At 36.7% G+C, this 26,233-nt stretch overlaps 1 protein-coding gene across 5 annotated transcripts in view; it reads left to right on the forward strand.

Annotated features, from left to right (window-relative positions):
- FUT8 (fucosyltransferase 8) overlaps positions 1-26,233 on the forward strand; it is a 381,361-nt gene that overhangs the window by 239,542 nt on the left and 115,586 nt on the right. For all 5 annotated transcript variants that reach the window (XM_030812303.1, XM_030812283.1, XM_030812313.1 and 2 more), the window contains one exon: positions 24,037-24,274. In XM_030812303.1, coding sequence (XP_030668163.1) covers positions 24,037-24,274 — 238 coding nt within the window. The remainder of the gene's footprint in view (positions 1-24,036; positions 24,275-26,233) is intronic.

Here is a 26,233-nt window from a genome sequence, read left to right on the forward strand (position 1 = left end):
TTGATATTTGTGGTGCATAACATTTGCAACTTCACATACATACATACTTCATATTTGTAGTACTGCTGTAAGCTTGTGCTGTTTAGACAGGATTTCAGATAATTTTATTTTATGTGATTCTCATCAGAAAAGTAAAAAATGGTTCATATAATTGCTTGTGCTACATTTTTAATTGTCTACACTACATTTTCAAGACTATTAGTGACAGAAGAGGACTTCTATTTTGACTAGGCATCACTGAGAAATGCCTCCTTCATTTTTGTTATTACCTTGTACTTACCATGCTAGGAACCATGGGACACATTCATATCACAGTGCAATCTCTCACCCTGTATCTATTTATGTCACAAAAATATCTGTGCACAAAAGCAACTGTGAACTACATAAATATATCTCTAAATCCAAACTAAATAGTTTCCAGCTTAATTTCTCCATCACAGGATCCCAGAAATGCAGATGGCCACTTTATTTGCTACCCAATACTAATACCGACGCTGGGAAAGTGAGATGGCACCGAATCCTGAGAGACAGATATCTTAACTTATTTAACTTAACTCATTTAACTCATGATGGTGAAATTTTACAAAAACACATCCAGGTAACATAGCACAAGCCTCTCCCAGGGCCTTTGAAGGGATCCGTGCAAGCAAGTGTTGCTTAAGCTTACATTTCAGCAAATCTCCTAAGGAAGCTCTTCTCTTTGAATTAGGAGGGCACCTCAAGTTCCTAAGGGGTTCTCAGTCCTGCTCCCAAGATAGGAGATTACTTGAGAAAACCAACATTAAGAAACCTGAAATAGAGAAAGATATATTGCAAAATTAGATGAAAAGTAATAGATGCTGACCCTTTAAGATTGAGTGAGTTCTGTCTCTAATACACAGATATAGCGGAGAATGTCCAGATTGCCTCTAGTTAAAATTTTGTTTTAATTTAATACTAGAACAGCAGCTTTCTAGGACTCACTTTCCATGTCTCCTTAGAGCCTGCAGCACTTTCTCAGATTGACCAGCCTACAGTTGTGTATCAGCTCCTTGTTTACTAACTGCCAAGAACCTTTGTGTAAGTCAGCCATACCCTAGGTGTGAGTCTTGGTGATGGCAGACCATAACTGAGCAGCCTTTCCAATGACTTTTTTTTTTTTTTTGGTCTCTGTTCAGTAACCTTCACTGCCTCCTCTTCCTCTACCCCTCCCCTCTAATTGCCTAGCTAAGGATAGATTACCAAATGAGAAATAAGATCAAGTAAGTTGTAGATATAGCTCATTGGTAAGTCATAAATGCATACAAATACATATCTGTGCAATCGATTAAAACATATGGATAAGCTCTGACCCTGAAAAATGAACATGATAATTCTCACACATTAAATATTGTTCTGTGGTAGGTTGTCTAAAAAAGCATTTGAATGTTTGTGTACTTGGATTATGCAAATTAATGTATCATAAATTTGACCTATCTAAACCTAAAATACCAACTGTGGTAAGTAATTTAACAGGAGTGATGTATGTGATTTGCATAGCTTGTATCACTTGAAAAACCTCTCTGTGAAGGGTTTGCACTGATTTCTTTTCTGTAGAAAATTGTGACATTCAAGTCATTACAGTGATGTTATACTAGGTTCAAGGCTTTGGTCAGTCGTATTTGATAGATGATAAAATACGCAGATCACTCAAGGTCTTATTAAAGTCCTTTGGTTGTGATAGGGAGCAGGTGTTTCTTCTTGTTCCTCTAGTATGTTAAAGTACATTAAAGGAAGCTGTGAGGTTGAAGAACATTTGTAAGCTGCCATTTCTGAGCACTTTCTGTATGCTTAGTATTATGCAAAGTAACTCTTATGATGCAGGTGTTGTAATGTTCAATATGCGGGAGAGTAAATTGAACCTTAGAGAGGTTTGTACTTATCTTTGTCTTTAATGATAATATGAGAGGTGATTTTTCTTTCTCTGGGTTATAAAAACTTGAACTTAATAGTGATAGAATGTAGAATTATGTGCTAAGTAGATTAAAACTCTGATAATCAGAGGTATGGGTAGAAAGCCTGACATTTTACAGATGAAATATTAAACACATCCTAACCTGTCCATTACTTCTATGGGACGTCTTCTTTCCAGCTTATGGGAAATGAGTAATAGTTGCTCTTAAAATTTGTTACATATATAATAGAGGTATCCTGGAAGATTCAAAATATATTTATGGTCTAAGTAAATGTTGTCAGGAAAATGTCAGTTTTAGCAGATCAGACATTAAGAAAATATTGCTACTAGTGTGAACAGAAAGTAATGTGGACATTGGAGAATTTCCTTAGGTTTACTGAGGACCTAAATCTATGTGTCTCATTAAAGGTTAAAAAAAAAAAGAAGTCTCAGAAGTTATATTAAAGCAAAATATAAAATGGAACAAGACCTTGGGGCTTTGCTTAGGAAGCATATATTTCTGCTCACTTTTTTGGAGGTTGCTTTTCCTTTTTGCCACCATGTTTTTACAGATTTTTTGGCCTAGACCAGAGGTCAGCAAACTACCACCCTTAGGCCAAATCCAACCCAACTGTTTTTGTAAATAAAGTTTTGTTGGAGCATAACTATGTTCATTTGTTTATATATCACCTATTTTCAGGCTACAGTTGCAAAGTTGAATAATTTTGACAGAAAATGTACAGCCTGCAAAGCCAAAGATATTTACTGTCTCTTCCTTTACAGAAGAACTTTACTGACCCTGGCCTAGACAGTGATGAAAATAATTCTTAAATGTTTTTCCTCCTATTTTCCTTTTCTTCCTCTTCCTGTTCCTTCTATTCCTTTAGCTATGTATGAACTCTTGTCGGTATTCCAGGTATCAGCTTTCTGAGCATATGCCTTTGTCTGCCTCCTGTTGAGGTTCCCACCTCCAAACAGTTATTTTTTTCCATTTTTGAGGCTAAGGATTTTTACTCGTTAGAGCGATAGGACTAGACATCAGGAGTTATATAAGTACTCAGGAATATAACCCTTGCTATGTTACAGACTGACCACCATTTGTTTGCCTTTTGAAGAGCACAGTGATCTTCTTAAAATGTAGTACGTTACCGATGATAAAGCTATCAAATGTACAATGATGTCTTTTTAAATATTGGGACCAAATCCCAATTTATTCTTACTAATATCAGGTTCTACAGAGGGAATTTGAAGCATCTCTGCTAATGAAATCAGTTTTCATTTTAATTTATCTTTGATTTTTTTGCATGTTGGAGGTGAGGAGGGAATGAGGGTAACACTTTTCATTTAGTTCTTAATTTTCTTCTGTTCTACTCTACAATAAAGTTCTAATGGTATATTGGAGCTATTATGGTCATGCTATCACAAGAGACTCTAGGATCTAACAGCCAGAAAGATTAAGATGCAGATGCAAAAGGAACCATACAGATTTCAGTTTGGAGAAGTAGGGAGTCTCTGACTATATTTGAATGGAAAGAGACGTGTCATTATTTTTACCATTGCTTCTTATTTTCTCTCAACTATTCCATGTATTTTCCGTAGTTCTTACACCTTTTATTTCTTTCTTTTCATTGGTATAAACATTGCTCATTGTTAAACAAAATATATCACCTATAAACATCTGACACTTTTGTATGCCCATAGACTACCATTTCTTTGATAAAGATGAAGCATATCAGAAGCTGTCTAGGATTGTTAGAATTCTAGTTAACATTATGCCAATAAAACAGCCCTAAGCTTTGGACATTTCTCTTTCTCAGATCTACCTGAGGTTGGTGATTTTTTGTTTGTTTGGTTGGGGATGTTTTGGTGGGAAGGGATTGTTTTATTTTATTTTTAATCTGAATCTTCTTCCCTTGGAGTGGTAGCCAAACTTGCTGAGTTTGTGAATATCAGGGATAGAAGATATGCTGAAGCCACAAGTCACATCTGAAATAGAAAAGTTGCTATTGTGTCCCATGTGAGATGGTTGATTATGTTTAAAGGGCTAAGGACAAGATAGATACTGTGTGTTTGGCTTTAGAACCAAAGGACCTAGTGCCCTGCCTTTTGTACTTAAATAATGGATGAAAATGGAAATAAAGCTGAACTCTAAGGAAAAGCTTTTAAATCTAAAAGATTTAAAAGAGACTATTCTGTATTCAAAGCCTACACACTACAGAGGCTTTGAATAATCTCCTTAAGTTTTCACTACTAGAGTTCATTTCAAATAAATGTTATATTTTCCTTTTAAATAAGAAGATATAATGATATTGTTCTCAAGATTGAGAGATTGTTGAAAAAAGTTGGTTTACCATTTTTAAAAGAAACTTATATTAGCAAATGCCTCTGAAACTACAGTTATTAGTTTGCCAATGAATGAGTAATGTTACAGTTGTGAGTTAAATGTGCATTAAATGTTTGAGAATATATTGGGCTTAAAATACAGTTTTAGGCTTCTATTTCTGGATAAGATGTAGTAAACACATCATACACTATATATATTAGTCTATTCTCACACTGCTATAAAGAAATACCTGGCCGGGCGTGGTGGCTCACGCCTGTAATGCCAGCACTTTGGGAGGCCATGGCGGGTGGATCACGAGGTCAGGAGATTGAGACCATCCTCGCTAACACGGTGAAACCCCGTCTCTACTAAAAATACAAAAAAGAATTAGCCGGGCATGGTGGCGCGTGCCTGTAATCCCAGCTACTCGGGAGGCTGAGGCGGGAGAATGGGTGTGAACCCAGGAGGCGGAGCTTGCAGTGAGCTGAGATCGCGCCACTGCACTCCAGCCTGGGCAACAGAGCGAGACTCTGTCTAAAAAAAAAAAAAAAAAAAAAAAAAAGAAATACTTGAGACTGGGTAATTTATAAAGAAAGGAGGCTTAATTGGTTCACTGTTCTATAGGCTGTGCAGGAAACATAGTGGCTTCTGGGGAAGCCTCAGGAAACTTACAATCATGGCAGAAGGGGATGTGAGATGTCTTACATGGTGGAGCAGGAGCAAGAGAGAGAGCACGGAGGTGCCACACACCTTTAAACAATCAGATCTCCTGAGGAATCTATCGTGAGAAAAACACTGGGGGGCTGCTAAGCCATTTGTGAAAAACCACCGTCATGATCCAGTCACCTTTCACCAGGCCCCACCTCCAGTCCTGGGATTGCATTTCAACTTGAGATTTGGGTGGGAACACAGATCCAAACCAGATCACTGTAATTCCTGCTAATTACAAAAAAAAAAAAAACCTCGTAATTTCCTGTTTTTTTTTGTGTTTACTTATTTATTTTACTTCCTATATATCCCAGCCAAGGATACTAGAGGCCTGCAGCTAGAAACCCCAGTGGATGGAGGGGGGGATGGGGGGGAAGGGGGGAAGCCCCATTTTAATGATATCTATCCAGTTGCAGGCAAGTCATTTTAAAAGTTGCCTCCCTCCCTTCCCCAGGTGCTGTAGCTATGGAGATTGTGTGTGTAGCCCTGTCCCTCATTCCTGTCCTGCAATAATGAGGGTGCCCCTCCCACTCCCACTGAACACTGTTCCTACCACTCCCATTGGGCACTGCTGCCGTGGAAACTGTGGATGGAACTGCAATAACAAGTTGGCAGCCCTCCCCAATGGATGCTACAGCCACAGAGACTGGGCAAAGCCCTGACCACCCTTTCCATCCCCTACCCCTCCCAACTAGAATGTGGAGGGAGGATTAAAAAGAGGAGGGAGTTAGAGAAAGAGACTTAAAAAAATTTGTGTTTGAAATCCTGGGCAGACTTCTTGGCATCCCTTGCATGAAACTGATTAGAATCAATACAGAAAAGGGTTTTAGAATTGGGCTCTGCTGTGTTATACCACCCAGGTTTCAGACTGGCCTCTGGGTAGCCCAGTGGGGCAGAACAGAACAACATTAAAAAGACCCTGACAATTAAATTGACATTTGATTCACAGCCCATAAAAGTTGGCTAAGACATGCATTGTGAATATAAACAATTTGATTGCCTATCAAAATAGAAAATTTAAACAACAGAGTTTCCTAACATAATATTCATCATATCAAGAACCAAGAAAATCTCAATTCGAATGACAAAAGATAATCAGCTGACACTACACTAAGATGACACAGATGTTGGAATTGTCTGACAAGGATTTTAAAGAAGCTATAATAATAAATATACTCCAATCGCAATTACAGTCTTGAAACATGAAAAAATAGAAAGTGTCAGGAAAGAAATAGATGATATAAGGGAGAAACAAATGGAAATTTTAGAACTGATAAATATAATAAACTAAATTAAAAATTAGCTCAGTAGTAAAATAGAGATGACAGAGGAAAGAAATGGTGCACTCAAATTTAGATCAATATAAATTATCCAATCTGAACAACAGAGAGAATAAAGATTTAAAAAAGGTGAAGAGAGTCTTATGGGGACCTCTGAGACAATTACAGAAACATCTTCATATTTGTATCATTGAAATCCCAGAAGAAGAAAAGTAGGAGTGAGAGATCGAAGAACATATTTGAAGAACAGAGAGACACAGGGAAAAAGCCAGTGAAGTCAGGTAGTGATCGGAGTGATGTGTCTACAAGCCAAGGAATGACAAGGATGGCTGGCAACCACCAGAAGCCGGGAGAGAGACATGGAACAACTTCTTCCTTAGAGCCTCCAGAAGGAGCCAACCCTGCCAACACCTTGACTTTGGACTTCTGGCTTCCAGAACTGCCAAGAAACCAAAAGACAGGATGAGAATCAACACTTTGTGAGAGCCTTCAGTGGACCAGAAGCTGGAAGGCCAGATACTGGCTTTCCTAGCATCCTCCCTGTCTTGTGTGCCCTCTGCTAGGATGGCTGTGTAATTTGCTCCTGGTTGATTCAATATAAGAGGAAGTTGGCTGGTGGGAACATCAGAGAAATGTTTTTCTTTCTGATAAAAATGGAGAGCACATAAGAAAAAAACTCTTAGTGTACTTCTTCTTCCGGCCTTTGGATATGGTGTGAGAAGCTTGAGAGGACATAATGCTTTGGAGCTATTACAACCATCTTGTGACCATGAGGCATTCAGATAAAAAGCTAACATTCTGAGCCTGGTGAAGAAGAGACTGGCTGGAAACAGGAAAACATTCCTGGGACTGTCTTCTGATTTTCTCGTTAGGTAAACAACATGTTCTTAGTGCTTAAGCACTTTTTTTTTTTTTTTAAATAAAGCCAAAAGCAATCTTAACTGATGCACAAGCCAGGTGCCTGACACAGTGGGGTTCAATACGTATTTATTGGATAAAGGAATGAGAGAAAGAATGAATGAAACTTCTACTATACCTACCTATACTCCAGCTGTCCCTGTTAACAGGACCTCATGTGGAAGACTTGAAGGCTGGGCTGGAATCATCTGAGAGCCCATTCTCTTGGCTGATGCTGGAAAGAGCCAAACATCAGGAGCATGGAATAGCGGGGGATCATTGGCCATCTCTCTCTGTATTGGTCTTTTCAGCATTGCAACTTCAAGGTAGTAGGATTTTTTACAAGGTAGCTGAGGGCTCCAAAGGTGGTCACTTCAAGAGGCAGAGATAGACAGAGAACAAGCCAGGAGGAATGTATGTCCTTGATATAACCTAGCCTCAGAAGTCACATAGCATCACTTCTGCCCTACTGTATTGGTTAGAGCAGTCATGAGCCCCACTAGGTGGAAGAGGAGAGGTAGAGATCTCCTCTCTTGATGGAAAGGGGATGGTTGTAGAAAAGCATGTGGAACTGGAAATATTGCCAGGGCCATTTTTTTTTTTTTGAAAATCCAGTCTGCTACAGTGCCTTATGTACACCTCTATTATCAGATTGACCATCTCGATGTCATTCATGTCTTTCATGTCTGTCCTTCTGACTGAAGGATGCAAGCACCTGGAAGTTTTAGTCTGTGATTTATTAACTTTAGTGTCTCTGATACCTTTATAAAGATATGTTTAATAAATGCCTTATTTTGAAGAAAAGAAAAGAAATTGAAGAAATGACAGAAAACTTCTTAAATTTGGCAAACCTAAATATTCAAGAAGCTGGGCAAACTCCTAACAGGAAAAACTCAAATCCATTCCCAGATACTTTTTAGGTAATTTGCTGAAAACTGAAGACAATGAAAAAAATCTTGAGAGCAGCCAGAGAGAAGGAGCGCATTAATTATAGAGGAACAATTTGAATGACTCTGGGTTTCTTATCAGAAAACATGGAGGCCAAGAGAAGTAGCAAAACTGTTCCGTTTGTTTTGAGCCAACATCTTGCTATTTTGCCCATTCTGGTCTTAAACTCCTGGCCTCAAACAATCCTCCTGCCTTGGCCTCCGAAAGTGCTGGGATTATAGGCTTTAAACCAGATTTAAAACATTTTTGTAGTGCTGAAAGGAAAGAATTATCATCCAGAATTTTTCACCTAGGGAAAATACAACGAAGTGAGAAAAAGACATTTTCGGATGAAAGAAAACTCAGAAAATTCATTGCCAGCAGACTTGTGTAAAAAAGGAAGTTCTTCAGACAGAAAATGATGACAGAAGGGAATTCTGCTGGAACATCGGAATGAAGAAAGTACAAATTAATAGATATAGAGAATTGCCTAATCTTCTCCTGCTGAGTTTTTAAAATGTTTGGTAAGAAGCAAAATTTCTAACAATGTCCGATTTAGTTCTTAATGTATATGAAGGTGATTTTTAAAACAACTGTATCATAAAAGTGGGGAGAGTAAAGGAACCTAAAAAGTAGGAAGGTTTCTGCATTCCATTTCAAATGGCAAAATATTGAGTTGAGTAGGCTGTAATAATTGTTGTATATAGATATAATTATCCCTAGAGTAACTACTAAAAATGCACTATAGGCCAGGCACAGTGGAGCACGCCTGTAATCCCCGCACTCTGGAAGGCCGAGGCAGGCGGATCACCTGAGGTCAGGAGTTCGAGACCAGCCTGGCCAACATGGTGAAACCCCGTCTCTACCAAAATACAAAAATTAGCCAGGCATGGTGGCATGTGCCTGTAATCCCAACTACTCGGGAGGCTAAGGCAGGAGAATTGCTTAAACCTGGGAGGCGGAGGTTGCAGTGAGCTGAGTTCGTGCCATTGCACTACAGCCTGGGTGACAGAGCAAGATTTTGTCTCAAAAAAAAAAACTCTATAAAAAGATATTTTAAAACACTATAGAAGACCATACTTTACAGGAACCATTTCCATAGTTCCTTCAAACACTATAGATAAATCAAAATTAAATACTAAAAAATGTTCAGAGTACGCACAGACAAGGAGAAATGGGAACAAAAAACAAAGGGAGCAAATAAAAAACAATAAAGTGGCGTACTTAAATCCCAACGTGTTAATAATTGCATGAAATATAAATACAAATGATCTAAACATACCAGTTAAGAAAGAGAGAAAAAAAAATACAGGACAGAGACTGGCAGAATGGTGTTTTTTTGTTTTTGTTTTGTTTTTGTTTTTGATACAGAGTTTCGCAGAGACGGGGTTTCTCCATGTTGGTCAAGGCTGATCTCGAACTCCTGACCTCAGGTGATCCGCCCACCTTGGCCTCCCAAAGTGCTGGGATTATAGGCGTGAGCCACTGTGCCCGGCCTATTTTTTGTTTTAATGATCCAACCATATGCTGTCTCCCCAAGAAACTAACTTCACATATAACGATATAGGTAGATTAAAAGTAAAATGATGGGCAGATATACCATGCAAACAATAATCAAAAGAAAGATAGACTGACTGGGCTGGGCACAGTTGCTCACGCCTGTAATCCCAGCAATTTGGGAGGCTGAGGTGGGCGGATCACGAAGTCAGGAGATCGAGACCATTCTGGCTAACACGGTGAAACCCCGTCTCTACTAAAAATACAAAAACAAAATTAGCTGGGCATGGTGGTGGTCACCTGTAGTCCCAGCTACTCGGGAGGCTGTGGCAGGAGAATGGCATGAACCTGGGAGGCGGAGCTTGCAGTGAGCTGAGATCACGCCACTGCACTTTAGCCTGGGCGACAGAACAAGACTCCATCTCAAAAAAAAAAAAAAAAAAAAAAAAATACGGTGACTGTATTAATCTCAGACAGAATAGACTTCAGAGCAAAGAAAACTAGCAGAGACAAAGGAAGATATAACAATAATAGAATGATCAATTTACCAAAAAAATGTAATTTTAAACATGTGCACTTAACAGGTTTTCAAAATATATGAAGCAGAAACTGGCAGAACTGAAAGGAGAACAGACAAATATAGTTGGAGGCTTTAATACCCCTCTTTCAATAATTGATGGAAGCATTAGACCGAAAACAAACAAGGTCATTCATCATGACCAAGTGGCTTTTATCCCTGGGACACAAGTATGGTTCAACATACACAAATCAATCAATGTGATACATCATTATCAACAGAATGAATGACAAAAACCATATGATCATTTCAATTGATGCTGAAAAGCATTTAATACAATTTAACTTCCCTTCATGATAAAAACCCTCAAAAAACTGGGCATAAAGGGAATATACCTCAACATAATAAAAGCCATATACAACAGACCCACAACTAGTACCATAATGGGGAGAAACTGAAAGACTTTTCTCTAAATCTGGAGCATGGCAAGGAGGCCCACTTTCACCCCTGTTATTCAACATAGTGCTGATTACTCTTGGTAGAGTAATCAGACAAGAGAAAGAAATAACCAACATCCAAATTAGAAAGGAAGAAATCAATTTATTCTTGTTTGCAGGCTGTATGGTTCAATATTTGGAAAAATCTAAAGACTGTACCAAAAAAACTACTAGAACTGATAAATTCAGTGAAGTTGCAGGTACAAAGTAAACACACAAATATCAGTATTGTTTCTATATGCCAACAGTGAGCAATCTGAAAAAGAAATTTTAAAAAGTAATCTCATTTGCAATAGCTACAAATAAAATTAAGTAACAAGAAATTAACCAAAGAAGTAAAGGATCTCTACAATGCAAACTATAAAACATTGATGAAGGAAATTGAAGAGAACATAAAAAATGGAAAGATATTCTATGTTCATGGATTGGAAGAATAAATATTGTCAAAATGTTTATACTATCCAGAGTAATCTGTAGATTCAATATAATCCCTATCAAAATAACCAGTGACACTCTTCACAGAAATAGAAAGAAGAATCTAAAATTTACATGGAATCACAATAAAACCAGAATAGTCAAAGCTATCCTGAGCAAAAACCTCAAAACTAGAGGAATCACACTGCCTGAGGAGACTGGAGGAATCAAAACTGGAGGAATCACACTGCCTGACTTCAAATTATATACTACAGAGCTATAGTAACCAAAACAACATGGTACTGGCATATAGACCATAGACCAATGGAACAGGTAGAGAACCCAGAAACAAATCTGTGTATCTACAGTAAACTCATTTTCAACAAAAGTCACAAACTTACACTGGGGAAAGGAAAGTCTCTTCGATAAATGGTGCTGGGAAAACTGGATATCCATATACTCAGGAATTATATTAGACGGTCTCTCACCATATACACAAATAAAAATGGATTAAAGACTTAAATCTGAGACCTCATACTATGAAACTACTAAAAGGAAACATTGGGGAAACCCTCCAGGACACTGGTTTGAGTGGGTAAAGATTTCTTAAGTAATAACTGATAAGCACAGGCAACCAAAGCAAAAATGGACAAATGGGATCTTATCAAGTTAAAAACCTTCTGCCTGCACAGCAAAGGAAGCAGTCAATAAAGTGAAGAGACAACCCACAGAATGGGAGAAAATATTTGCAAACTGCCCACCTGACAAGGGATGTATAACCAGAATATAAAAGGAGCTCAAACAACTAAATTTGATCAAAAAGTGGGCAAAAAATCTGAATAGACATTTCTCAAAAGAAGACATACAAATGGCAAACAGTCATATGAAAAAGTGCTCAGCATCACTGATCGTCAGATAAATGCAAATTTTAAAAACCAACAATGAGATATCATCTCACCCCAGTTAAAATGGCTTTTACCCAAAAGACAGGCAATGGCAAATGCTGAGAAACAAGTAACAAATGTAGAGAAATAACAGATGTGGAGAAAAGGAAACCCTCATACACTGTTAGTGGGAATGTAAATTAGTACAACCACTATGAAGAACAGTTTGGGCGTTCCTCATAAAAGTAAAAATTGAACTACCATACCCATCCAGCAACCCAGCTGCTGGGTATATAATGAAAAGAAAGGAAATCAGTATATTGAAGAAATATTTGCACTCCCATGTTTACTGCAGCACTTTCCACAATAGCCAGGATTTGAAAGCAACCTAAGCGCCCATCAGCAGATGAATGAAAAAAGAAAATATGTGATACCTATACACAATGGAGTACTATTCAGCCATAAAAAAGAATGAGATCCTGTCATTTGCAACAACATGGATGGAACTGGAGGTCATTATCTTAAGTGAAATAAACCAGGCAAAGAAAGACAAACTTGGCATGTTCTCACTTATTTGTGGGAGCTAAAAATTAAAACAAATTGAACTCATGGAGATAGAGACTAGAATGATGGTTACCAGAGGCTGGGAAGGGTAGTTGTGGGGGCGGGTAAGGGGACATGGTTAATGGGTACAAAAAATAGTTAGAATAAGTTAGAAAGAATATTTCACAGCACAGCAGGGTGATAGTCAATAATAATTGTACATTTAAAAATAACTAAAAGAGTATAATTGGATTGTTATAACACAAAGGATGGCTACCCCATTTACCCTGATGTGATTTTTCACGCATGGTATGCCTATGTAAAAATACCTTATGTACCCCATAAATATATATACCTACTACGTACTCAAAAAAATTAAAAATTAAAGAAAAACAATGCTAAAAAAATAAAAACTTACTACTTACCAGCAACCCTGTTAAAGAGGATGAAAGAGAAGCCATAGACTGGGAGAAATCTTTGCAAATCACATGTCCAACAAAGGCATGTATAGAGAATGTATTAAGAACTCTCTAATCTCAATAGTAAGAAACAATCTAAATAGAAAATAGGCAAAAGTCTTGTACAGACAGCTATACAGAAGACATATACAGATGACAAATAAGCACATGAAAAATGTTCAAAAATCATTAGTTATTAGGGAAATGCAAAAGACATGATGAGATATAATTAGTCACCTGTCAGAATGACTAAATTAAAAAATGCCAAGAATGTGGAACAACCAGCTCTTGCAATGCGTTGCTTATGACAATGTAAAATGATACAGCCATTCTAGGAAACAGTTTGACAGTTCCCTATAAACATACCATTACCAATATGATCCAGCAATCACATTCCTGTATATCCCAGAGAAAACCCATGTCCACACAGAAACTTGTACACCCATGTGCATAGCATCTTAGTTTGTAATAACTAAAAAGTGGGAACAACCCAAATGTCCTTCAGTGGGTAAATAAACTGTGATACAATCCACATAATAGAATACTACCTAGTAATAAGAAAGGAGCTATTACACACAAGTTGGATGGATCTCAAGAGCATTGTGCTGAGTGATAAAAAGCCAATCTCAAAAGATTAACTACTATCTAATTCCATTTATAATGCTCTTAAAGTGACTAAATTATAGTGATGGAGAGCAGTTCAGCGGGTTCCAGAGATTAAGGTTTGGGGAAGAGTGTACCTCTAAACTGGAAGTATAAGGGGTTTCTTTGTTTTGATGGTACAGCTTGTATCCTAATTTTGGTGGTGATTGCATGAGTGTATACATGTTATAAAATCTGAGTTCATGTGAAAACTGGTAAAATCTAAAAAAAGTCTGTAGTTAATAGTATTGTGTGATGTCAATTTCCTGATTTTGATAATGTACTATGGTTAAGTAATATGTTCTTGGGGAAAGCTTTTTGGAAGGTACACCGTAAGTATAGTAACTCTCTGTACTATTTTGGCAGTTTATTATGGATCTTAAGTTATTTCAAAATAAAAGTAAAAAACTATGGTGTTAAAAATTTTTGAGGAGTAAAGAATAAAATGAACTGGTTACAGTACTGTTCATTGAGGTAGTTTGAGAAAAGTGATCTTGAGGTGTTTTTTGTTTTTTGTTTTTTTCATTAAAAAAACAATAATAGCTGGGGATTCCAGAGAAATTCATGCTCAGCTAACAATGTATTTTTCATGTATGACTGGCTGCATGGAGAAATGAGACAAAGACTCGGTCTTCGAGAAGAGGTATCCAGATTTGATATCTGGTCTAATTGTTGTTGATGGTTTGGTTTTAAAGCCAGTGAATAGACAAGTGCTGTACCAGTACTACCCAGAAGAATGGTACTTTGCAGAATGGAAAAACCAGCAAAACTGTGTAACTTGAACTCTGACTTTTATTTAAAACAAAACATTTGGAGCAGCTTTTGCACAGGAACAGTTTCAACCGTTGTTTTCCTTTTGCAAGTACTTCATCTTTTACACTTGATCTTAGCCAAAAGACCAAGAACTGATACTTTATCTTTTTACTCCTGTGTGGTAAGACAGGGCTAACTATTCATAGGCATGCTTTTTACTCCTTTTCCCCTTCTACCCTCTTCCTCTTCCCCTTTCTGTCCTCTTCTCTCGTCCACCTTTCTTCCCCTCTGTTCTCCTCCCAACTCCCCTTTTTTCTATCTTATTTCCTCCTCTCTTCTTTTCCCTTCTCACTCCCTTTTTTAAAAGAGTACGTGTCATATCATACTTGATATGTTTTGAGGAAAGAGACCCTAATGAATTCTGTCAACTAAAATGATGGTGGAGGACCTTTCTGAAATTCAGTCTTAATTTTGTAAGCATGCTCTTTATAACCTCAACAGTTAAATTGATTCTGAGACCTGGGAATTAGGTTATAAACTTACGGAGAAAAGTTGAGGTGCTTGAGCAGATACATTTTCTGTGCATTTATATAGGATTGTCAGATTCTGGCTCCTCATGTAACTCAACTTTTCTTCTGTATCCTTGGAGGTAGTTTTATTTACATTATATTCTTGAATGAGAATATGCATCATTAATTATCTGCCTTTCCGTCGTGGCCCTTCTGGTGGCAGAAAAATATTACCAAAGTTATTCTAGCATGCAAGTCTCTTGAATCTAAGTTGAGGGTTTTCTAGAGACCACCTGGAACTCCCAGAGATAACAGAATACTGTCTTGAAAGCCTCAGTGGAAGAAATGCCCCACATTTGCTTGTTGCTTTCTATTGGATTTATGGAGTTTCCATCTTTAAAAATGACTTTAAAACATTTAATAGAGACTTACAGGTAAAGAGCAAAAGTTTTTAAAATGTATTATTTAAAGTAAGCTAAATGTGGCTTTACTTACCAAGATAAGCTTTCCTCTTCTATGACTGTATAGTAACTATCTGCCTTTGCTGCAGTCTTTCAGTCTATAAACTCTGTATCTTGGTATCTTTCCTCCCTTAAGTTTCCACTCTTAGATTTTACAGAATACCCATAGGGAAATTGATTTCCTGAAGCACTTGGTAAACTACTTGAGCCTGAGCTATTGTGTTGTCCTTACTACTTGGTACAGATTGTTCTTTGCTAGAGAGGTGGAAAGGATGCCTTAGTACAGTCTTAACTTTGCTATGGAAATATTCTTGTTTAATATGTTAAGAGACAATAATTTCTGGTCTTGGCTTTTAAAAGTGAGCATGCTTTTTAACTGTCTCTTTCATGGTTATTAACTATGCCCAGAGTCTTCATTTTAATTACCAAAATGGAGTACTTCAGTTCTCTTATTTGCTTCATTACCTTTTCTCCTTGGTTTTGAAAATAATGTTAGAGAAATAAAATCAGATTGTTTCTAATATAATGAAATGCTTTCACCACACTATTAATGAATTCTTCATTACCAACACAAAGCTAGATATTGCAAATCTTTTTGAACAAATAAATTAAAAACTGTTTAGTCTTCTGATTAGAGCAGACAAAGAGCACAGTAAAATTTAACTCACCTGGCCTGATCCGTTTTTTTGGCTTTTACTGAGCTGTCTTCATTGGAAATAGGAACTATCTTTGACTTAACTCCTTCCAATAGAAGGAATTTCTTAGAGAGGAGCTGGAAGGATCTCCTGGGGTTCTGATTCTTAATTTTCAGTTTACAGAAATAGCCAGATAGGTGTTTTGAGCCTGGACTTGTTGCCGCATCTTGTATTGAAGACATCATGGTGAAATCGATAAGGGCAGTGGACAGTGGATCAAGAGACCTGAACAGGTCTCTGCCACCTGTTAATTTATTTTTATGACTATGGACTTGACATCACCTTTGTCTCTGTACATGTAATTCAGTTGAACTAATGGTTATTGAGCATTTACTGTTTGCAAGAGACGGCTGGAGATATTATGTCCAGTTTATATTTACTAAATGTTTTCTTTGTTGTTAATTTAGCCTTTTTCTGCAATGTTTTTGGTCAGTAGTAACTCTGGGCAGGTGAGGGAAATTACATTGTGGCTGGAAAATTTGTACTCTGAAGTTGCTTTTATTGGTGTGTAGGAAAAATCTTTATTAAAAGTTATAGAAAAAAATCATTTAATTTAAAAGCCACAAAATCAGTACTATTTTGTAATATTTTGTAATTCACATTGCTACTAATTTACTAAGTGGAGTCAGTGGAAACCCATAAATCCTAGTAGTAGTGCCTAAGTAGTAGAAGAACGCCTACGGTTTACTAGTTGATTGAAAATTGTTCTTTTTTTGCAAAGTGGAAATTAACCTCGTGTCCTAATTTGAAATATGTCTAACAGTGACTATTTTTATATTTTAACCTAAGTAAAATATCTCAGCGTTATGATGGTGCCTTTACTGAATTAGTAATCATTTATTTCTAAGGACTGCTGCTTTCCTTCAAATACCATTTTGGTTAGAGGCTTATTAATTCAAGTATTGTTCCCAATTGTTGATTTACAGGGCAGAGAGAGCAAATACAGCTTTCAGCTCTGTTGAAGCAGGGTCATTCTTGGAAACTAATAATGTCAGATGAAATGCCTCAGGTAGTGTAAAAAAAAATAATTGGGCCAGGAGTGGTGGCTCATGCCTGTGATCCCCACACTTTGGGAGCCTGAGGTGGGAGAATGGCTTAAGCTCACAGGTTCGAGATCAGCCTGGGCAACATGGGAAAACTCATCTCTACAAAAAAATAAAAAAGTTAGCTGAGCTACTTGGGGGCTGAGGTGGGAGGATGACTTGAGCCCAGGAGGTTGAGGTTGTGGTGAACTGTGACTGCGCCACTGCACTCCGGCCTGGGCAATAGACCAGACCTTGTCTCAAAAATAATAATAATAATTGAAGAAAATAAAAAGGGAACTAAATTCAGAAGAATCCTGTTAAATCCTTATTTCTTGATTTATATGTACTATGGTGACAGCTTTGCTGATGAATTATAATTACAAAAATGTTACATAACGTTGTTAGCATATAAAGACCTGTGATTGAGCTACCTTGCAACACTAATACTCAAAAAGAACACACACATACAAAAAACTGGATTTATTCAGTGTGAAATAATGTCTCTTGAAATTATGAGAATAAATATGTTCAAATTAATTTTGTGCATACACCATCTCATTTATTTAGCCTCATAGTAGCTCTGAGAAAGAAGGGTGAGTGAACAGGGAGAGGTTGTGTAGGGAGGTAATTTTTGTGTCTATTTTAAACTAACCAATTGAAACCAAATCACACAATTGAGTTCATAACAGAACCTTCATTGGACCAAAATCATATCTTTAACCTCTCTATCCAAGCTCTTTCATTAGAGAATGTTGTCTTAAGTAATTTTCACAAATTTACCTTGTATTTCTAAAACTTGAATTATCATTATTGCAAGGAGCTAGAATATATCTGCCTATTAATGAGTCTGACTTTTAAGTAGATCCCATATACAAAAATCTCATATTATAAAATATAATTTATTGTGTTTATAGTTTAGAGTAAAGCTTCTTTTAGTAATGAGACCATTCTATATATCTTGCTCATGGATATGACACATTTTCTAGTCTTTTGCAGACATCAACTGGATAGTATAAAACTAGGATCAGTGGTAACTGACAAGAGCTATTTGGTAAGAAATTTGAAAATTACGAAACTATGGTTGTGTATCCCTTTTATAGAGTCCCATAAATCTCTTTATATTTGTTGCCATTCTGGAACAATGCTGGATAACAAAGGCTTAGCTCAGAGTAGGGGTTTTCTATAAAGTTTCTTTTCATCAGAATAAATTCCTGTTCATTTCAGAGTTGTTGCTTTATTTTTTTTTTCTGGATACGTACTCTGATAAACCTAATCTTGTGTTGGGAACATAAATACCTTTTCTGTTCTTTAGTGTCCTCTGCCTTTTTCTGGAACTTTTATGAGCAAGTTATTTTGAATTTTCCAGCCTTTTAAGTATTATTTGGACAAAAAGATTGGGCTGTGGCTCTGAGCTTTTTCAGTGTTTCATTTACTGTTATCAGTATAGTCATTCATTTTCTCATATCACCCTTCGAGTCTTCCATTGATTACCTTATATGTATAGACCTTTCTCATTTCAGAATCAAGCATAATGGATTTTCCCTCTTTCTTTATGTCCTTTGTGACATAAACAGAAAAGAATTAATATAGTCTATCTTCAGCTTGATTTGAGATATACTAAGCATCATTAATTAAGCCACTTGTACAGATTGCCCTTTTAGGTCTCAGCTCTTGTGCTCAAAGCGTTAGGTTCTAGTCAAACTCTGTTCTCAACACGGTGAATATACTTAAATGCAGATGTGAGTCTTCTTTTAAATAGAAAATCTATAGTTTCCAAACTAAAGGTCAGATGTTTCAATTATTATGTTCCTTCACTCTTTTTTTCCTTAAAAAAGAAGAAGACGACTAACATAAGATGTATTAATAGGGGAAATTGGGTGTTAGGTATATGGGGATTCTCTGTACTATCTTTGCAGTAATTCAGTACATCTAAAAACTGTTATAAAAGAAAAGGTTTATTGAAGAAGATACGGGAGACATTTTCTTTTTCATTCATATGAATTTTAGTGATATTCAAGTACTCTATTTCTCATGAAAATCTGACAAATGTCAATGTTGTTTGTCCATTCTTTTGATAAACTGAGTCAATAATAAACCTTTGGATCAGTTTGAGAATATTATTTATTCCCAGGATCCTTATAATATTGTACATAAATTAAATGATGCAGATCTCTCATTCCCACATGATACCACACTTCTCTGTTCCTCTCAGATCTTTTGTGGCTATAGCAACAAGTGTGGGAATGCTTATTGCTTTAGGAGTCTGCCATGAGTTCATAGTTTCAAAGAATCAGCAACTCTACTACTTGATTGTGGAAGCAGTATTGACCAAATCTTGCTGAATTTTATCAGGGTTCTCTCAGATTCAAAAAGGCTCTTAACTCTTCCTAAGGTTCTTGATGGTATGGGTTCTGCTTTGATCTAAAAAAAGACCAGCTTGCCGTGACACATTTGAATATGAAAGGTACCTCTTCTGGAGGTAACTTGTAGTTTCCTTTCTCAGTCTTTCCTTTGGAATCATTTTATAGACTGCAGCTTTTGTTTCTAGGGCTCTGCTTGACAGGACAGATGATATCCCTGGAAAATAGTTTTAGAGTTGATGTTTGGTGACTGCATTATTCAAGGCTCATATAAATTGAGAACTGGTTACATTGCCTCTTGCTATGTAGGATAAAAGCTTCTGTTCTTGGAGTTACCCATCCTCTCTCTTGTAGACAAAATAGCTAGGAAAACTGCTCAGACTAATTTTGTTATATGAAGAACTAAGATGCCTAGGAATAATTTAGCAATAGCTCATCCAAATTAAAGCAGAGTTGAACTTTAGAATGGAAAACAAAGAAATTATCATGTTAGATAAACATTTGCTGTCTGGATCTCCCAATTAAAAAGTGGCATAATACTTCTCAAGTTAGCCAGTATAGAACATGTTCTACATTCAGTTGTGAAAATGGCTGGTAGCTATCATCAAGTATGATTTTTTTAAATGTTCCATGCCTGATATTTTGTAATTGTTGAATTCAGATATCCCTCTACTCAGTGTCTTTTACTTCATAATGAAAAAGTAGATTTTGTTGTAATATATAAAATTGTGGAGATAGATGGAATTAATAGAGAAGTTAGAGTTTTTCTTTTAAGATAATTTGAGTTTCATCATAGAAGGTAAGCTCAGAATGCTGAAGTGCTGCTGGAATAAATGAACTGTTTTACTTTTTTCATAAAGATATTGATGTATGCAACTTTGAATTCAGAGATGATTCCATTTGCATGTTCTGAGTGATGAATAAGTGAAAGAAATAAAAGACTGAGGAATAAAGAAGTGAAAGAAAGAACTTATACACTGTTGGTGGGAGTGTAAATTAGTTCAGCTATTGTAGAAAGCAGTGTGGAAATTACTCGAAGAACTAAAAACTACCATTTGACCCAGCAGTCCCATTGCTGGATATATACACAAAGGAATATAAATCATTCTACTGTAAAGATACATGTATGCGTATGTTCATTGCAGCACTATTCACGATAGCAAAGACATGGAATCAACCTAAATGCCTATCAGTGGTAGACTGGCTAAAGAAAGTGTTGTACATATACACCATGGAATACTATGCAACCATAAAAAAGAATGAGATCGTGTCCTTTGCAGGGACATGGATGGAGCTGGAGGCCATTATCCTTAGCAAACTAATGCAGAAACAGAAAACCAAATACGGCATGTTCTCACTTATAAGTGGGAGCTAAATGAAGAGAACACACGGACACATAGATGGGCACCACAGACACTGGGGCCTATTGGAGGGTGGACAATGGGAGGAGGGAGAGGATCAGGAAAAATAACTAATGAGTACTAGACTTAAAACCTGAGTGACTAAATAATCTGTACAACAAACCCCCATGACACAAGTTTACCTGTATACAAACCTACACGTGTACCCTTAAACTTAAAATTAAAAAAATAAAAAACAAAATGCAATGTTAAAAAAGAGAAGTGAAAGAATTTTTTAAATGTAACTGCTTAATTTCACATTGTTTACAGTTCTTCTCAAGTAACCTTCTTTTCACTGCAATCTCCTTAAATATGTACATACAGTTTTCACTGGATTCACTGAAATCCAATCCAGCAGGATTCTTTCCTAAATAAGAAACGTACTGGATCAGTCCTGACCTATTTTATGATTTTCGGTACTTGTCACCTGTAAAGAGAAGTTAAGGGAACATCAGCACCAACCCCACAGAAATACAAAAATACCATCAGAGACTATGTTCATAACACCTCTGTGAACACAAATTAGAAAACCTACAAGAAAAAGATAAATTCCTGGAAACATACAACCTCCCAAGACTGAACCAGGAAGAAATTCATACCCTGAACAGACCAATAACAAGTTCTGAAATTGAATCAGTAATAAAAAGCCTGCCATCCAGAAAAGTCCCAGGACCAGACAGCCAAATTCTGCCACACGTATAGGAAGACCTGGCACCATTCCTACTGAAACTATTCCGAAAAATTGAGGAGGAGACACTCCTCCCTAACTCGTTCTATGAGGGCAGCATCATTCTGATAACAAAACCTGGCAAAGACACAAGAACAAAAAGAAAACATCAGTCCAATATCCTTGATGAACGTAGATGCAAAAATCCTCAACAAAATAATAGCAAGCCAAATCCAGCAGCATATCAAAAAGCTAATTCACCGCGATCAAATAGGTTTTATCCCTGGGATGCAAGATTGGTTCAACATACACAAATCTATAAATGTGATTCATCACACAGGCAGAACTAAAAACAAAAAGATTATCTCAATAGATGCAGAAAAAGCTTTCAATAAAATTCAGAATCTCTTCATGTTAAAAATCCTCAACAGACTAGCCATCGAAGGAACATACTTATAAATGGTAAGACCCACCTATGACAAACCCACAGCCAACATCATACTGAGTGGACAAAAGCTGGAAGCCTTCCCCTTGAGAACCGGAACAAGACAAAGATGGCCACTCTCACCATTGCTATTTAACATAGTTCTAAAAGTCCTAGCCAGAGCAGACAGGCAGGTAAGAGAAAAAAATTAAAGGCATCCAAATAGGAAGAAAGGAAGTCAAACTACCTCTCTTTGCAGGCAGTATGATCCTACACCTAGAAAATCCCATAGTCCCTACCCAAAAGCCCCTAGATCTGACAAACAACTTCAGCAAAGTTTCATGCTACAAAATCAGTGTACAAAAATCAGTAGCATTTCTATACATCAGTAATATCCAAGGTGAGAGCTCAATCAAGAATGCAATCCTAGTCACAATTGCCAAAAGAAGAATAAAATACCTAAGAATACTGCTAACTAGGGAGGTGCAAGATCTCTACAAGGAGAATTACAGAACGCTGTTCAAAGAAATCAGAGATGACACAAACAAATGGATAAACACTCCAGGCCTCATGGGTAGGAAGAATCAGTATCGTTAAAATGGCCATAGTGCCCAAAGCAATCTACAGATTCTATGCTATTCCCATCAAACTACCAATGACATTCTTCACAGAACTAGAAAAAACTGATTAAAATTCATATAGAATCAGAAAAAAGCCTGAATAGCCAAAGCCATCCTAAGCAAAAAGAACAAAGCTGGATGCACCGCATTACCCGAATTCAAACTATACTGCAAGGCTACAGTAACCATGGTATGGGTACGAAACACCATGGTACCCGTACCATGTATCACCATACCAAACAGCATGGTACTGGTACAAAAACAGACATATAGACCAGTGGTACAGAATGGAGAGTCCAGAAATAAAGTCATATACCTACAACTTTCTAATCTTTGACAAAGCTGACAAAAACAAGCCAAGGAGGAAGGACTCCCTATTCAATAAATTGTGCTGGGGTAACTGGTTAGCTATATGCAAAAGATTGAAACTGGACCCCTTCCTTTCACTATATACAAAAATTAAGTCAAGATAGATAAAAGACTTAAACGTAAAACCTAAAACCATAAAAACTCTAGAAGAAAACCTAGGAAATACCATTATGGATATAGGCCCTGGCAAAGGTTGCATGATGAAGATGCCAAAAGCAGTTGCAACAGAAACAAAAATTGGCAAACAGAACCTAATTAAAGAGCTTCTGAACAGCAAAAGAAATTGTCAACAGAGTAAACAGACAGCCAACAGAATGGGAGAAAATATTTGCAAGCTATGAAAGGTCTACTATCCAGAATCTGTAAGGAACTTAACAAGGAAAAAGCAACCTTAACACTTTTCAAGAGACAGACACTTTTCAAAAGACATATACACAGTCAATAAGTATGAAACATCACTTATCATTAGAGAAATGCAAATCAAAATCACAGTGATATACCATCAGAATGAGATAACAGAATGCTCTTATTAAAAAGTCAAAAAATAACATGCTGGTGAGGCTGCAGAGAAAAGGGGCATTTATACATTGCCAGTGGAAATGTAAATTAGTTCAACCATTGGAAAGTGGTTTGGCAGTTTCTCAAAGAACTTAGAGAGCTACCATTTGACCCAGTAATCCCATTATTGGGTATATAACCAAAGGAATATAAATCATTCTGCTATAAAGACACATGCAATTACATGTTTATCACAGCATTATTTGCAATTTTAAAGACATGGAATAAACCTAGATGCCCATCAGTGGTAGACTGAAAAAAGAAAATGTGGTGCATATATATCATGGAATAGTATGAAGCCATAAAAAAGAATGAGATCATGTCCTTTGCAGCAACATGGATGGAGCTGGAGGCCATTATCCTAAGCAAACTAATGCAGGAACAGAAAACCAAACACTTCGTGTTCTTATTAAAAGTGGGAGCTAAACATTGAGTACATATGGACACAAATAAGAGAATAATAGACACTGGGGCCTACTTGAGGGTGAAAGGTAGGAGGAGGGTGAAGATAAAAAAACTGCATATCACTTACTATGCTGATTACTTGGGGTGTATGCCAAACCCCACGACACACAATTTATCTATAGAACAAACCTGCACGTGTACCCCTGAAGCTGAAAGATTAAAAAAAAAAAAAGAACAGTTGACCTCTCTGTACAACTTATCTTTATTTTTGTTTCTCTTTCTCCCTGACAGAATCCCAAGGACTGCAGCAAAGCCAAGAAGCTGGTGTGTAATATCAACAAAGGCTGTGGCTATGGCTGTCAGCTCCATCATGTGGTCTACTGCTTCATGATTGCATATGGCACCCAGCGAACACTCATCTTGGAATCTCAGAATTGGCGCTATGCTACTGGTGGATGGGAGACTGTATTTAGGCCTGTAAGTGAGACATGCACAGACAGATCTGGCATCTCCACTGGACACTGGTCAGGTAAGGAGCTTGTGCAGCATATGAGATCTCTGGGCTGATTCACTCAATTACCAGATTATTAGATTTCTAGGTGGACCTTCATGGAACATACTTATCTTTTCTTCTGGATCCATGAATACTATACATTATCCCGATAAAATCTAGAAGAACAGTGTTTTATTTTAAAAGTATTTTATTATGTATTTCATTTCTGATGCTCATTTTTATGTGAATTTAGCAAAATCACTGAGGTTTTTTCAGGGAGCATAATTTAATCTGTTAATAATAATGATATGACTTTCACTCCGTAGGATGATTTCACATTATTGAACTCACTTTAATATGAAGTAATCATCATATAAAGTAGTCCAGTTTATATGGACTACTATATATGAGTAGCATGAGCATGCATGAGAATCATCTGGAAGGCTTCATAAAACTCCATTTTCTGATAAGGAAGGTCTGGGGTGCAGCCTGAGAGTTTTAATTTCTGACAAAAGTTTTAGGTTTAGGGACCGTGCTTTGAGAACCACTGAGGTGAACCTTGCTGGTAACTTTATCTTCAAATGAAGCCTAATTTGTTTATGTGATTTTAACTGTATTCAGGAAACATTTAATGAATAGTAATGTGACTAAGGTACTGTACTAGGCATTATAAGCAGATAGGAACATCAGTAAGACATTTCCTTTCTCTCCAAGGAAGTGGTGAAGGAGTAGAATATAGAAAAGAATTTCTTACTGCTAGTCTAGTGCTTTTCTTTCTACAATCATGATCTTTAAGATCTAAAGTTGGGCTACCTTGTTAAAATTGTGGCTTTATTGTTTTGTGATCTTGGACAAGTTACTTAACCTAGATCTTAGTTTCCTTATCAGTAAAATGAAGAGTAATAACTTCACTTTATTGAATTGTTGGTAGATTAAATGAAATAATACATGTAATGCACTTAGTACTGATATATGAACTTATATCTAGTAATTTTTAGCTATTATGAATAGCCTTTATTCATTAAACAAATGTATAATGAATGCCTACAGTGTGACAGATACTGAATTAAGTGATCAGGATAAATACTAAGCAAGACAATACACATCCTCTGCACTCATATCTTGTGGGAAGTCCAACATTTTTCAAAAAACTGAGGCACTTCAGTTAATATTTGTTGTAGGGCTAAGCACCTTTTTTCACAAGCTACAACACTAGATATGAAATAGGGAGCTGTGTCATCAGCAAAGTGACTTTGGTTCCTTCATTTCTTTTGCCTCCTTTGAAAAAAAAATCAGTAATATCTGACTCTTTGCAGAAGTGTCATGAAACTTAATTGAGTACTTTCTATAAAATACTTTGAGTTGCTCTGCAAGAGGTCCTGTATGGATTAAAAGTATTGTGTTTTGTCTTCTGTAGGGTGTTTTAGAAGCCTTATTTTATATATCAACCGATTTTTTATTTTTAACTCACTTCAGATTGTAAGGTGAACCTCTTTATCTAGAACCTAGTTAAGCTTTAGTTTCAAGGTTATATCTTCCACTGATCTGGTCTGTACTTTTCACGGCTAGTGCCAACAGATTAGTTATAAAGGTTAGGGGGATACTAAATTTGTCATTCAGGAAAAGAAACTCTACCAGCCCCACTATGGCTAACTTTTTTCATTTCATGGACTTAGTTCAGTTTAAACTTCCTTGATTGTGGAAATAATAGCCAGGGCCAAACTATGTTTCTCTGGTTCTGGGAGGAGACAACTTTTTGTATGGTAGTCAGAAAAGTGAAAAGTTATCAGATTTATCAGGTTTAATATATAGTTTAGCCCTGCCTGTGTGCTACAAGTGGTTATTTGGTTTGTTTGATTTTTAATCCTTACTTGTACATTTTGTAGTCTGTAGTGGCAACCACAGGGTATGAAAATTTAACATGGCTTGAATTCAAACACTCAGAATTTCTTAATGTTACAACTAAAGAGGATGTAGAAAGCATCCTTTATTTAT

The sequence above is a fragment of the Nomascus leucogenys genome, chromosome 1a (genome assembly GCF_006542625.1).
Source record: "Nomascus leucogenys isolate Asia chromosome 1a, Asia_NLE_v1, whole genome shotgun sequence".
Lineage (NCBI taxonomy): Eukaryota > Metazoa > Chordata > Mammalia > Primates > Hylobatidae > Nomascus > Nomascus leucogenys.